Here is a 16,651-nt window from a genome sequence, read left to right as displayed (position 1 = left end):
GTTTAACTTAAGGGGTTTCTCACTCAAAATTACGATTAGGCGCAGGGTATCCTTAGCAATTCTTCTTGCAATTATTTATACAATACAATTTTTATATGTATTTATTTACCGGCAGTTTGATGTCTGCACGCTACTTATTCTCTAGACTCTGTTTAAACAGGTTACAACTAACTAATACTTGACTGAATCGCTCCTGAACAATCCGAGTGGTTAGTCCCTTGGAGTAATTTATGCATTCTCACACGCTCCGATTGCAGCTGGATCTAGTCCTTTGAGGGGGATTTTTGATTGAAGGGACTGCAGCCAGGAAGTATATATTATAGAAATAAGTTTCTGATTGTTCAATAGAAAATTTTTTGCTCTATTTTTTGATACCCCACAACAACAGTGTCAAGTATAGCAATCTAGAATGCAAACCCGAAACAGGTTTTATGATTATTTTGGAAATAAAAAAAAAAAAAAATTGTCGGCTTTAAGATTTAATTAGAACAAAATATTCACCAGATTTTTTTATTTCTATTGACATAAAAATCGCCGAAATCACTAATTCAGGAACGTCAGGCAAAATCCAAATGTTTAACATGGGAGGTTTAGGAAGATTCCTTGAGAGTGCGTCCTGCCTTAAACGGCTAAACTGATTTTTCAGTATACACAAATATATAAGCCTTAATTTATCGATGTATATTGTTTCATTGCTTCTAAATAAAAAGAGAAAAAAGAAAAAATAGACGATGGAATATTGCAAGGTTCGATTCTGGAAATCTAGCATAATTTAGACAAAAGAATATATAAGAGTACTATAAGCTATCAGAAGATAAAGTTAATGTATGTTGTTTAATTAAACTATATTTACATAGCTTTCCTGATTCTAAATTCTTCTGTAAATACTTAATGCTCGTTTACAGTATGCTATTTCAAAGAAACAGGGGATGACAAGCAAATATCAACTTGGTCCAGTTTATATGAAGTAAGACTGGGGAGAAGGGGTATGAATCCGTAGTTAAAGATGTCGATTCGTCAGTGTTTCCCGTATTCGTCAGTGTTTCCATGTCGAACCCTGATAATTAATAAGCAAAATTGATTGATTAAATTTGACAATATTTTTCATCAGTAAAAATTAAAACATCAACAATCTATTAATTCCAAAGACAAATAGGGGTTACGTGGGAGGATCTTTCCATGGAGGAATTTAACATGAGCAACAAAAAAGGTAAAGGTAAAGGATACGGCATTAGACTTTACAGTCCGTACCGGCGGTGCTGATCTCCGTTTCTTGGCCCTTCAGCCAGGAAGTGCAATGGGGGGTTGGGGGCCAGCCATCCTGTGCTTTCGCACACCCTTCCCATGAGCAAGAGAATTTCCACGAAGGGGGCGCGGGATTTTCTAGCATTATTTGAAAATAAAACTTCTTCAGCTAAGGTGCCAAATCTGTAGCACTCATAATTTTCAAGTAGCTTAATCTATGAGAAACTAAATAAACGTTTTTTTTTAAACGTTTTTAACGTTTTTTTTAAATACGTCTTCAAAACATCGGCACTGATTTTTCAGTATACACAAATACAAAAACCTTAATTTGTCGATGCATATTGTTTTGTTGTTTCGTTGAAAGAAAAATAAAAATAGACTTACTTCTTCGATAGCGGATTCAAGGGGTTTTCCAGATCTGACTTGGTCTTCTTGGAGTCCAAGCTCATCCCGAGCCTGCTCACTGAGTACATTTTCGTTTATATCCGCCGCTCGAGGTTTAACAAAAAATTCTTTCAGACCCACCACCTAAAAAAGAAAAAAGAACGTTAATGATGATAACGATGATAATATCTCGAAGGTCCAATAATTTTACTTTTGGTGATAACACGACCCTCCACAGTGCCTGGGCAAAGGGATTATATTCCACAATTTCCCCGTATAGTTCACATATTGGGAAATATACGAAAGCTTTTCGGGGTGATTTTCTATGGAGAAGGGGGAGGGCAATTTTGTTCTTTGGGCTAAAGTCTGATTTTTTATTTTTCTTATTCAGAAAAGACCATTGAAACAGAAGGGCCGTTATTTTTGAACGAGAAGTATTTTGAAGGCGTTGAAGATTCTAGCGTAAAGAACGCTAAAACGTCGAGGAGGGTGGAGCTCCCCTCATACACAGAATACTTTCCTTTTTTTTAATTTTAATATTACGCCTTACTTTCAGTTGAAAAAAGTGTTTTTAATTTGATTTCAAGGAGGTTCGGACCAAAGCCCTGCGTAAATGCTTCATCCATCTACCCGAGAGCTAGTTTGACTGCAAGCCAATAAACATAACATAAACAAAAAACAAACACAAATTAAACATAACACATGACTAAGATTTACTAATAAAGAGTCAATTTTGTTATCTGACAAAACAGTTATCTTTGAGAAAGCAAACAAAACAAACGCATATATATTTGCAAAAAGAACACGTTTTTGCTTGGTTCATTTATTTAGTTTTAAGAAGCTACACAACCATAATTCAAAAAAGCCCCGATTGTGTTCCTTAATAAGCAGATTAGCGAGATAGAAAATAAAGATCACCTGTCTCAAATCTTAGCAATATTCATTTTGACAATATCTTGTTATTTATTCTATTCTATCGATTACTATTTAAAAAACCATTTATGCAATTGGATTAGTGATGCTATCAAAAAGGTTACAAAATTCTAGAACGGTAGAATATTCTTAAGAAAAATGAATTGGACAGTAGCAGGTGAAAACGTTGCATGATCACAGTCAGCGTGGCGAATGCTCCACCATTAGCATATTAATTAAAAAAATTGAAACACACCAGTCTCATTATTTTAAACCAAGAGTCCCCAAAAATAGCACAGGAGCCACCAGTTTCAGAAACTGGAGAGTGATGGGCCTCAAATTTGATCCGTGAACTTCAAGTAATTTTGAAACAGATGAATTTTTAGACTCGTAGACACCACGTCTACGTGGTGTCTATGGAATTTTTAGACACCATTTTTTATACTCGTATCTTATGAGAATGATACTGATGGACCACTTCGTCGCCCCGAAAAAGCAATGTTCGTTCAATCTAAAGAGGGAATCCCCGATGAAAAATATAAAGAACTTGCAGAGGAAAGTAAGAAAAACTTATATACTGAAAAAAAAAAAAAAAAAATTCCACAGGACTCGCAGTACGATTTGATTAATTTCATTATTTTTTTTTTAGACTAGTAGAGTACAGTGAGACTGAGGGTCTACATTCTTCACCCGGATATAAATCGTTTTCTTGTTTACTTGTCAACTAGCATCTGTGGTCTGTTTCCGCATTTCCAGAGTTTAGCAAAACTGCTACCATACATGTCATACCTTGTCATACCAAGTTTATATTACCTACATGTCATACAATGTCATACATGTCATACGTTATACCTGATGTCAACTGATGGCATACCATCGTTCTTCCCTTGGTCATACAAACGTAGAGCAAGCGGAAGGTTATACTCTTGCAATTATGACATTGATTTCAAAACTTAAAATTTAGTACGAATCCAGATTAACTGCAAAATCTGACCACAAAATTTTGAATATTCAGGCCACAATTCTTTTTTCTTTTTCTATGTCTATGCGCGTTAGGAAAGTGTTCACACAACTGGGAAATTGTTGACAACAACCAGTTGTATGACACAACTTTTCATACAACCATACAACCAGTTGTATGATACAACATCCAGTTGTATCATATCCAGTTGTACCATATCCAGTTGTATCACATCCAGTTGTATGATACAACCAGTTGTATCATACAACCAGTTGTATGACACAACTTTTCTTTGACATAGCCCGAATTATTAGCTTGTTCACTATTAAAATTCACTCAAAAAAATTCTTGAATGACAGAACCTAAGAGTCTTAAAAAAAAAACACAACCCCCCCCCCCCCCCCTAAAAAACAGCATTAACTGCTCACTTCGATTTTTGCGAGTTGTGTCTAAAAACCCTTCGATGAAAAAGCATAAATAATTTCTTAGGTCTAATTGCCTCTTCACTTAGAATTAGAACGAAATGAAAATATACAATAGCAAGATGGGTGATTTATTTGAATGAGACAGTAAAAAAAAAAAAGAATGAAAAAAAAACTAAAAAAAAACTGAAACTTATTATTATTGGTACAATTTTTTTTTTTGCTATTCACAGACATATTAAAAAAAAATCCACCCATTTTTCAGCATTTTCTTTTCATTTTAACTGAAAAGGCGTATTTTGATGAAACTTATTATTATTGGTACAATTTTTTTTTGCTGTTCACAGACATATTAAAAAAATCTACCCATTTTTCAGCATTTTCTTTTCGTTTTAACTGAAAAAGCGTGCTGCGGTGACTGGAGGGTTCCTCCTTTTGCTAGAATGTGCACAAGTTTTTTTCGGGAGGGGGAGCAATAATAAAACCCTTCCTTTGGATGCCTCCTTCATTATGTTTCAGTTTGTTGAAACGGCTAGAATAGAAAATCAATCCTAGCAAAAAAAGGCTTCATTGGCAATGGTGTCTCATTCTAATATTTGAATAACAACTCAACATTAACCAACTATTAAATTATTAATACTAAATCGATGATAGTGAGTGAGCTGGTTCTGTATTTGCAGCATGTTGTTGGAGAATACATTCGGAGCTGTAAAACGATACAAGAATTTTCGATTTTTCGGAATTATTTTTGTCGGCAATATTTCTACATCGCTATGAAGGTACAAGAAAATATAAGATTTTCTGTGATTTTCCCTATGCCTCTTATTATACCCGCTTCCCGGATACAGGTATACTTTATGGCATTCAACATATTCCATAAATAAAAAAATACCCTGGCAGTACATAGCGTCTACCCATCCTACCCGAATAATTGGCAAGATGTGTAATTTCCGCGACGACTACCCGGAGGCTTGTCTTGCCACAACTTGGGTATCCGAAAACCACTACAAAACAAAATTTACTTCCCGTAACAGCAGGACGACTGAGGAATTTTCTCAACAAATAATCGAATTGCTTAACCCAAAATATGTAATTCAGAAGCGAAATCTACCGGCCACCGTTCCGCTAGACTTAATGGAAGTGCAAGGGCATTTATGCGGTTTTTCAATATGAATGGGCGCAAAACAACGCTAATTTACTATTTCCAGGCGATAAATCCTACATAATCGTCACTTCATTTAAGAAAAACTGCTGGGATGCTCATAGGGACTTCGACGGCATATTTCGTCCCTTGCTATTGCATAAATAAATTTGTTTTGTTTAGCATTGAATCAAATGGAAAGTAAAACTCTCTTATACTGAAGAATTATGAACACTGATACACTGAACACGTAATTAAAAATTGCTGGGATGCTCATAGGGACTTCGACAGCATATTTCGTCCTTTGCTATTGCATAATTAAATCATAATTAATATGATTTAATTAAATCATAATTAAATCAGTAATTAAATCAATAATTAAATCATATTGCATAATTATTTCACTTCGACATACGATGGAAGAATTCTGTGACGGAAGCAAGGCAGACCCAAGGATTGTTCAAGCTTTATCTCTAGGAGAATCTTGAGATTTTATTGTTTACCTAGTATTTTGTGCTCGATTTCCAACGTTGTTTAATGCTCAGCCTTCCAAAATTGAAAATATGTTTAAAACATTGTCATGAGTTTAATATCCCAAAGCCAGCCTGGACTCAGTTTGGTCACTCCATCTGTAAAACTACATTTTTGTCCTTTGATATTGCTTAAATAAATCTTTTTGTACCAAGGATAGTAAAAATGATGGCTGATTGTTTAAGTTGGTTAAGTGCAAACTACCACATCTAAATACGTTTTAAGAAATATATAGGAATAAAAGGGAATTCAGCTTTAATAAAAAAGACCCAAACATGTATTTGGGCAGTTTTGGTTGTAGCCGGCGCGAAGAAATGTCTATGATAATCCGCAAAAAAGCTAAAAACATATGACACAAAGCAGCTTTCCTTTTAAGGAATAGTTGCCTTTGAGGGTCACCCGATGTTGATGTTTGAATTTTTACGAACGAAAAACATTGTCAAATTTAAGTAATTCGTTTTGCTTATGTTTTTTTTCGATTCAATGTGGCAACACTGGCGAAAATGTGGTTATACCCTAGAGATTCTATAATTTTGAAACAACCAAAAGAAAAGTCTGAAAACCAGAGTTTTCGGGTATGAAAAGACCTAAGATGGGTCCAGGGTGGTTAAAAAATGTTTGTTAGATTTCTTCGGAATTTTAAATTTTACATACCTCCAAATTATTCTCAGTTTTTTATTTAGATTTAGCAGTTTTAGCAACGAAATTGAGTTTTAATTGAAGTAAAGAAAAGTAATCTATAAGGTTTACGTCTTTAGTTTGATTTGGGTCACTTGCTAATCCATCCACTACTGATTAAACAATAATAATAATAAATCGTAGATAAATATTGTTTGTTTAATCGATGTTTTTGACATATTCCAACTTCAAAATTTTTTTGGGCCATTTTATACACTTTTAACTTATAAACTAAGCACTCGTGCTCAAACCCATTTATTGTTTGAGGATAATTAACTTTACTATAAACAATTCTTCAACAATAGAAAAGTCACCAAGGAAATCTAACAAATACATGGCTGTCAACCTGGAAAAGTTTCCAGATTGCTGCTGCCTCTACTCTTTTACCCTGTGTCACAGTCATTTATGGTAGGTAGCGTGCTTTCAGCGTTGGGGTCTAACTGATGTTGACAAAACATTAAAGAACCAAGGACAGTAAAAATTAAATCTGATTGTTTAAATTATGTAAGTAGAACTTATACAGTCTAAAAAAAAATGGGAATTTAGTTTTTAATGAAAAAGACCTTCAGATGCAGTTATGTAGTTTTTGATAGTAGCGGGCACCAAATTAAAAAATAAAAGAAAAGAGAAAAAAACATGGGTGAAAAATCAGCAAAAAAATGCAGGGCACCAAACAGATTAAGAGGGTTTAGTTTTCCTTGGAAATTGTAGCTGGCCCTACACTTACTTTAGATTAGTATTAAATAAAAAAAAAAGTTTTTTAAATGAAAGCAAGGAGCGACATTAAAACTTAAAACGAAAGAGCGGGGCGTTGAGAAGGAAAAGCCCCTTTCATATACGGAGTAATTTCTGTTCGTTTTAAATTTTAATGTCGCTCCTTACTTTCATTTAAAAAACTTGTTTTTTTTTATTTAATTTCTGAACGTTTTTGAATCAATGCATGTTTTGATTTTGGCTCTCCGCAGAGGAATAATTAAAACAAAATTTATATATTTATTTTTTTTTGGCTAAATGGTTTTTTCATAATTTTGATCGAATGATTTTGAGAAAAAAGAGTGGGGGAGGAAGCCTAGTTGCCCTCTGATTTTCGGTTAATTAAAAAGGCAACTAAAACTTTTAATTTTTTACGAATCTTTTTATAAGTAAAAGATATACGTAACTTATAAATTAGCTTACGTAAAGAACTTTTGTATGCTTATTTTTTTATTACATGTATGAGGGGGTTCGCCCCCTCGTCAGTAACTCGCTCTTTACACTAAAGATTAAATTTTGTCCCAATTCATTAAGAATGACCCCTGAATCACAAAAGCCGCAGAATAAATAGTTGATATTACTAAAAATACTTTAGCGTAAAGAGCGAAGTATTAGGAGGAGGTGAGCCCCTGATATGGGTAATAATTCCTGTTCGTTTTAAGTTTTAATGCTGCTGCTTACTTCCAGATGAAAAACAAGAGCTAAGAGCTCATATGGCACTTGTGACGAGGTCGGAAGAGCCGAGAGCTCATATGGTACGAGGTCGGAAGAGCCAAGAGCCAAGAGCTCATTTGGACGAGGTCGGAAGAGCCGAGAGCTCATATGGTACGAGGTCGGAAGAGCCAAGAGCTCATTTGGCACTTGTGAGAAGGTCAGAACCTAAAGTTAAACTTTATAGCACAAGATCCTTCTAAATATCAAATTTCATTAAGATCTGGTCACCCTTTCGTAAGTTACAAATACCTCAATTTTCAAAATTACCTCCCCCCTCCCAATTCCACCAAAGAGAGCAGATCCGGTCCAGTTATGTCAGTCACGTATCTTAGACAGGTTTCTATTCTTCCCATCCAGTTTCATCCTGATCTCACCGCTTTAAGTATTTTCTAAGATTTCCGGTCCCCCCAACTGCCCCCCCCCCCAATTACGTTTGATCCGGTTGAGATTTAAAATAAGATATCAGAGTTACGAGGTCCTTCTAAATATGAATTTTCATGAAGATCCGATCGCTCCTTCGTAAGTTAAAAATACGTTATTTTTCTTATTTTTCAGAATTACCCCCCCCCCCGCAATTGAGTGGATCCGTTCCAATTATGTAAATTACGTATGCAAGACTTTTGCTTATTTTTCCAACCAAGTTTCATCCTAATCCCTCCAATCTAAGCGTTTCCCATCATTTTAGGTCTCCCCACCCCAAACTTCCCCCAATGTCACCAGATCCGGTCAGGATTTAAAATAAGAGCTTTGAGCCACGATATCCTTCTAAAAATCAAATTTCATGGAGATCCAATCACCCGTTCGTAAGTTAAAAATACCTCATTTTTTCTAATTTTTCAGAATTAACCACCCCCCCCCCAACTACCCAAAAGAGAGCGGATCCGTTCCGTTTATGTCAATCATCTATCTAGGACTCGTGTTTATTTTTCCCACCATGTTTCATCCCGATCCCTCCACTCTAAGTGTTTTCCAAGTTTTAGGTTCCCCCTCCCAACTCCCCGCCCCCATCACCAGATCTGGTCGGGATTTAAAATAAGAGCTCTAAGACACGATATCCTTCTAAACATCAAATTTCATTGAGATCCGATCACCCGTTCGTAAGTTGAAAATACCACATTTTTCTAATTTTTAAGACTTACTCCCCCCCCAACTACCCCAAAGAGAACAAATAAGTTCCGATTATGTCAATCATGTATCTGGGACTTGCGCTTATTTTTCCCATCAAGTTTCATCCCGATCCCTCTACTCTAAGTGTTTTCCAAGATTTTAGGTTTCCCCCCTCCAACTCCCCCCAATGTCATCAGACCCAGTCGGGATTTAAAATAAGAGCTCTGAGACACAATATCATTCCAAACATCAAATTTCATTAAGATCCAATCACCCGCTCATAAGTTAAAAATACTTCATTTTTTCTATTTTTCCGAATTAACCGGCCCCTACTCCCCCCCAGATGGTCAAATCGGGAAAACGACTATTTCTAATTTAATCTGGTCTGGTCCCTGATACGCTTGCCAAATTTCATCGTCCTAGCTTACCTGGAAGTGCCTAAAGTAGCAAAACCGGGACTTTAGGTTTTCCCCCTCCGACTCCCCCCAATGTCATCAGATCCGGTCGGGATTTAAAATAAGAGCTCTAAGACACAATATCATTCCAAACATCAAATTTCATTAAGATCCAAATACCCGCTGATAAGTTAAAAATACTTCATTTTTTCTATTTTTTGCGAATTAACCGGGCCCCCATTCCCCCCCAGATGGTCAAATCGGGAAAACGACTATTTCTAATTTAATCTGGTCCGGTCCCTGATATGCTTGCCAAATTTCATCGTCCTAGCTTACCTGGAAGTGCCTAAAGTAGCAAAACCGGGACCGACAGACAGACCGACAGAATTGGCGACTGCTATATGTCACTTGGTTAATACCAAGTGCCATAAAAAAACTTTTCATTGTTTTTTTTTAAGTAATGCTAGTAAATCCTGCGCTCCCTTCATGGAAAATTTCTTCCCCCATGACAAATTCTTCGATGGAAAGTTCCCCCAGCATATCCCCCTCTTCTCAACCCCTGCCTCCATTTAAAAAATCCTCCTGAAAACGCCTGTACACTTCCCAATAACCATTACTATATGTAAGCACTGGTCAAAGTTTTGAACTTGTAACCCCTCCCACGGGGACTGTGGGGGAGTAAGTCGTCCCCAAAGACATAGTTATAAGGTTTATCGACTACGCTGAATAAAATGGCTATCTCAGAATTTTGATCCGTTGAATTTGGGAAAATAATTAGCGTGGGAGGGGGCCTAGGTGCCCTCCAATTTTTTTGGTCACTTTAAAAGGGCACTAGAACTTTTCATTTCCGTTAGAATAAGCCCTCTCGCAACATTCTAGGACAACTGGGTCGATACGATCACCCCTGGGGAAAAAAACAAACAAACGAACGCATCCGTGATCTGCCTTCTGGCAAAAAATATAAAATTCCACATTTTTGTAGATAGGAGCTTGAAAATTCTAAAGTAGGGTTCTCTGATACGCTGAATCTGATGGTGTGATTTTCGTTAAGATTCTATGACTTTTAGGGGGAGTTCTCCCCTATTTTCTAAAATAACGCAAATTTTCTCAGGCTCGTAACTTTTGATGGGTAATACTAAACTTGATGAAACTTATATATTTAAAATCAGCATTAAAATGCGATTCTTTTGATGTAGCTATTGGTACCAAAATTTCAATTTTTGGACTTTTGGTTACTATTGAGCCGGGTCGCTCCTTACTACAGTTCGTTACCACGAACTGTTTGATTATGATTTTGTGTTTTTGCGACAAGCATTGATGCTTACCGCTATTCGTAATAATAAATAAATACATAAATATCGTTGATAATTGAATTTTTACGGACAAAAAGTCTATCAAATTTAATTAATTAGTTTCGCTTATTTGTTTCCACAACTGAATGAGGCAACGCTGACAATCCTATGGTACTTCCCTAAAAACTTCGTAATTTTTGAACACCAAAAAGGAAAAACCTTTAAAAAATCGGGGTTTTCAGGTGTCAACGGGCTTAAGATGGATCCAAGGGGCCGAAAACGTTTTATCTGAATTCATTGGTAATCCAGAGCTATTTTTTCTGAAAGTAAACTGTAAAAGAACCAGAAAGAAGGGTTACTTCATAGATTTAATATTTCTTAGGGGGGAAATTCAGATGAAGTTATAGTACACGTGCAAAGAGCTGTCGAGAAAAACTTCTTATGTGTTAGCTTAAAGAACCATAAGCAAGGCCGTTTCCAGGGGGATAGGGGACTCCTAAAAACACAACAAAAATGAATATAAACAAATTTTTGATGCGTTTATAATCTTCTTGTACCCCCCTCTCCAAAAAATACTGGATACGACCGTGACTACAAGTCATTCCTTCTACAATTTCTTTAAATTCTCTCTATCTTTTAGAGGCCTACACATAGTTTTCAAATAGAACAAAATCTTAATACTGATAAGAAAATCCATGTTAACAAATCAATGACGTGCCGCTTTTGTTTTCAGATTAAACATCTTTTCGTACCTTAATTCCGTAGTTTTAAGGCATAAATAAAATATTGACTTTTCAGGATATCTTTCGTAATGTCAAAAACATGATTTATGCTATCGATTGTCATAGAGAAGTGGTGACGACTGGGTTTTTTTTATCCATTTTTCTTATATCTTAGAACGGCTCTGAAAGTGAATTTTCAGGCCCATATTCGTCTGAAGGGGGTGGGGAAGAGAAACTTAGCCCTATCATTCTTCCGTTTAAAAGAATATTTGGACTAAAAGTTACGAAGGATTGCCTAAGGAATAATAGTTATCCTAATACATTGGCCTAAGGAATAATAGTTATCCTAATACATTGGAAAGAAACAGGATAAAATCGAAGATCGTATAATTACCTGTATGGAAGGGGAGGAGAAAGAGGAGAGTATTATGCCCTACCTCATTAACTGGTCAATAGAACTCCACCGCAATAAATTATAATCAAAAGTTATCTTTTCGATTTTTTCAGACCCTCCCCCCCGAAAAATACAATGGGATGTACTATTATCATGCATTGTCGTATCGAATAAATGGCCTAAAATAAAGACCCATGCACACAAATCCATTCGACTCAAAGGGCCTTTTTAAGAATTGGAAAGCATCACGCCTGAAAAAACTGCTATTTTTTCATCGCTTTGAACCATAGAGCGATATTACTGACCAAAATTGGATCTAATAAGGTCACAGGACAAAAAAAAAAAAAAAACTATTCGAATTAAGAGTATTGAAGAGCTTCGTACAAATGTACTAGTTTTCAGGGACACCCTGAGGTATGAAGGTATATTCGGTTCTTAAGTATCTTATGGTGCAGTCGATGATTTAACTATAAAAACCCAAAAAATGAAAAAAAAAGAAATAAACAAAGATAAAAAAAGTGTCATAATATCCTTATATATATAAGGATATATATATATATATATATATATATATATATATATATATATATATATATATATATATATATATATATATGCAAGAGAAATCAAAAGGTGAATATTAAAATTTACAGGAAGAAGTTATCCTAAATATGAAGGACAGTCACACCCCTACCGTGACCAGGAAATCTGATTTTTAATATTGGCTTAATGGCAGCTTGTACAACCTTGCATTACTTAAAACATTAGAAAAGCTGGGAATTTTACTTCTAATGGAAATAACTCCATACGCAGTTTTATGCACTAGAGGTTACCATATTAAAAAAAGAAGTGTGGGTGAAAAATTTGAAAAAAAAACTATGACTCTTAACCCTAAACAGCTTAAGAAGGTATGGTTTTCATTTGAAAGAACAAAAAGTGTCATAAATTTCACATAATAATTTTGCTTATCTATTTTGACGGTTCAACGCGACAACACTGACGAAAATATCACTAAGGTACGTCCAGGGAGGCAAAAAACTTTTACTTTGATGTCCTTGAAAGCATTATAAAAAAAAGTAAAGTTTGAAAGACAAGGACTCTTTATAAAAAAAATAAGGTATAACTTTGCGAAAAAACAGAGTTGATGGGGGGGGGGTAGTTTACCCACGGTATTTAAGATAACTCCTAAAGGCCTGGACGTCTATACATGTTAAGTTCGTATTTTATTTCTATCTATGATTTCAGCAGGTATGATGCGTATGAAATCTGACCAGGTGCAAAAATAATCAGATAATGACAATTACAAACACCAAATAACACATTTTTAGGTTTTTATTATTATTACATAGGCCGAAGCCTTTTTTACTATTTTCAGATGAACCGTTAGTATCCGGCAATTAAAATAAATATAAAGGCCATTCAATCTGTACCCCAGAAGCAGGTTTGCTAGTAATCATAATTAAAAATGAGATATCAAAAATAAAAAAAATTATTAAAATAGAAAATTCCATTAAATCAATATCCAAAGATCAATACGTGGTTTTAAAATACTTTTACCACTTTCAGAAACTCTTAACAATCTGTAAGATGGATATTTGGCCTTAACGGTTTTCTAGTCCAAACTCAAAGAAAAAAAAATGTATTATGCTACACTTAAACAGCAAAACCTACAGCTAGACAGTGAATATACCCGGCAAAATATACAAAATATTAGTTAATAATTTGCAGAATATTAAAAAATAACTATCCTCGGCAAACCCAAAATTGTTTGATGAGCTGCACTTATAACCTCGAAGTTGAGCAGCATGGGTCAGGTATACCACTGACGATCCAAGTCATAATTAGAAATAAGACAGGTACTGTATGAAAAGCCATCGTAAACATTAAATATCATCCAATTCATAAATAAAAAAGCCAGATTTTGAGATATGGTGCACGAGAAAATGCCTTTTGGGAAGGCGGGGAAAGGGTTTTAGCACACAAATACTGCATCGGGCACAGTTTTTGCATCGGGCCCCCGTCATAATTTTGACGGGGGTTTCCGATACAAAAGATTTTTTTTCAGGGATAGTTATCAATCCCATTAACAGAAAGCAGTCGAGGCCCGATCCCCAAAATGTCTTCTGGACAGGAAAAAGTGGGTCAAAAACCACAAAGATGTTACATTACGCAAAAACTTTTTCATGTCCCATAGGGACTCTGGGTCGAGATTGAAATATCTTTTCCAAGAGACAGCTACCCAGATTCATGCGCAGGAGGTACTTCTGTCCCAACCCCCCCACTCTAGAAGCTCAAGATTTTTATGATACGTCTCGTAGTTTTCCATGTTTTCCACATAACTCGCTTACTTTTAGTGTTTTGGGACCCCACCCCCCGAAAAACGCAATAAAATGACAGAGCTTGTACACCTGAAAATTATATACTTGTGTACGCGTTAGAGTCTGGTGTTTGATAAGAAGTGTTCTCGGCTGGAATATAAAGATATTCAAATAATTAGAAATGTATTTTCAAAAAAAATAATAATATAGTTTTGTTATAAAAAATAGTATAAAGAATTTAGTGAAGTTACCCAAGCAAAGTAAACAGCTTAATTATCAGATCTTCGAATTCACAAATTTTATTGAGGAGGGCCAAAAGATTTTTGTTACTTTTTCGATTTTTTTATATGAAATTACCGACCAAAAGTATTTTTAAAATCGGGGGGGGGGCAATAGAATCTAGAGGGTGGAGAATATAAAGCCCCCAAGATTTCGAGTTTTTTTTTTATGTTTCATGACGAGAGTTCAGTCATTTCCTTAGAGGTCTAATGGAACACGGACACCCCTTACCATTATTAAAGCTATTTGTTGAAGCCTTAATGTCATTCTAATGTTTTCCTAGATATCATGACCGAAAGACTTTGAAACGATAATTACTTAAAATATAATTAAAGTTTATTTTTGCTCCTAGACACTTGATTAAGAGGTTCCAAAATATTTTTTTCAGCAGATTTCGAAAAAATACAAGATGGTCTATCTTTCAAGTTTTTACGTAATTTTCCCCAAAAATAGCTTTCAGTACCATAGTTTAAGAATGTCCAATTATGCTATAATTTTCTATATAGCACTAATATCGAACATCCAAAATTTTATAAACGCCAGACTTAGACAGGCCGCCGAAAAAAAACGAAATAAAAACAAACAAGCAAGCATTTTCTTGGCTCAAAAACCTAGATATTGAATGCAGTTCACACTTACAATTTATTTCAACGCATTCAGACATAGTTCATAACTGAACCATCCCGAAACATAGCACTCACACGTGAAACGGCAGTTACCTTAATTACGAAAAGTTTATTTCAAATAGTGATACAAGAGAATTTATGCCAAAATTGCAAATATTTTATTCTAATTTATACAACCCTGTCAAGATTCTATCAATGCTAATATTTTATGCATTTGTTTAGTTTTTATCTCCTGACACACGGGGCTTTTTTATTCTAATTTCCTTTGGAAAGGATTTCCAGGTAACAGGTTTTGGCCTCAGTACGGGGTCAAATGAAAAGTAGGTCGGCCCCGAATGGGGTAGCAAGAGGACATAAGAAAATATTCTTTTTTTAGTGGAGCCTTCAATAGATGGAGGAGAAGCGCGTACTGCTTTGTTGGCCTCAAGCGACCTGGTGTTGCAGTGAGTTGTTAGTAGTAGTATAAACGAATTCCAGCTTATTAGCGATTTCCGTAATGTAAGCATCAATACTAGAGCATCCGTGCATTGATTGAAATATTTAATCTATGAAGTTAACAATAAAAAAATAGGTCATTATTCTCAGTTCCTACACATACGTGAATGAATTGATAAATACGAGGACGATTTTCGTCCACTATTTCATTTTTCGAGATGGGGTCTTAGAGACCAATCTCAAAGGAGGATTTACCCAATGTCCCGTCCCTATATATATATATATATATATATAACTTCCCTGGGCTTTGTCTAACGGTACTGAATAAGGATTTTTTTACCTGCATTTTATAGACAAATTTATGAGTCGGAGAAATACTTTTTTTCTCCGAGTGAATATACCACTCGATGCCTTTTTGTATGCTACTTACGAATATAATAATTTCTTCTATCCCAAATTCAGATTTAAGCACTTTTTGAGCTCTTAAAAATGACCTAAATATGGGGTATAAAAAAGGCTAAAAACATTGGTCTCAAACTTTAAAACGTTGATCTCAAACTTACTATTTCATTATAAATCCACTTTTTAATATTATATAATCCACAAGCACTGATTTTTAAATATTAATTTGGATAAATTAATTTTACCAATGTTATGGCGTTTTCTTCTTCGCACTGAGAAAATATAGTATTATTTTGTCAAAAATGGCGCGGAGAAAACGTAGTATTATTTTGTCAGAAACGACGGATAACTCGTACTTTAATTGAAAATTCGTCATTTTTAAGAGCTGAAAAAGTGCTTATGTTTGAATTTGTGGTAGAAGCAATTATTATATTCGTAAAGAACATAAAAAAGGCATCAAGTGGTATGTTCACTTTATTGGTAAGTCAGTTATATGAACTGTCAGAATTTTTTGAAAAACCATCATTTTTGAGAGCTCAAAAAGTGCTTAAATCTGAATAAATTTACTGTTACGGTTTGCTATAAATTTACCGAAAATTGTCCCCCTCGCTTCGTAAGTTGTCACCCCTGTAATTAGTGCAAATTTTAACCTTCTGGTAGAAGGACACATGCCCCAAAACAATCTCCTGGATCCACCACTGCCTACACTATTTCTAAAAGTGTGTGTATGTATTCAATCACAATTTTATGAATGAATTTCCAAATACGGTAAGCTTTCAAGCTTGTCGTACTAAACATAATAAAAAGAAGTTATGACAATGCTGACAACATAATATACACATACAAATCTGTGAAAAATAACAACTACAACAAACACTGACAAATAATACTATAAATGATTTAAAAATGATTTACTGCGAAAATGTGTTTCTGCTGGGTT

At 35.0% G+C, this 16,651-nt stretch overlaps 1 protein-coding gene across 2 annotated transcripts in view; it reads right to left on the bottom strand.

The window, feature by feature from the left end:
• Window positions 1-1,108: 1,108 nt before the first annotated feature.
• The window catches only part of LOC136033271 (epithelial splicing regulatory protein 2-like), a 49,438-nt gene continuing 33,895 nt past the window's right edge, over window positions 1,109-16,651 (bottom strand). For both annotated transcript variants that reach the window (XM_065714027.1, XM_065714028.1), the window contains exon 4: window positions 1,109-1,773. In XM_065714027.1, the coding sequence (XP_065570099.1) occupies window positions 1,489-1,773 (285 nt within the window). In that variant the 3' untranslated portion in view covers window positions 1,109-1,488. The remainder of the gene's footprint in view (window positions 1,774-16,651) is intronic.

This window comes from Artemia franciscana, chromosome 11 (assembly GCF_032884065.1).
Source record: "Artemia franciscana chromosome 11, ASM3288406v1, whole genome shotgun sequence".
Classification (NCBI taxonomy): Eukaryota; Metazoa; Arthropoda; class Branchiopoda; order Anostraca; family Artemiidae; genus Artemia; species Artemia franciscana.
Note: the sequence above shows the minus strand (reverse complement) of the source record. Positions and strands in the feature narration are given on the sequence as shown.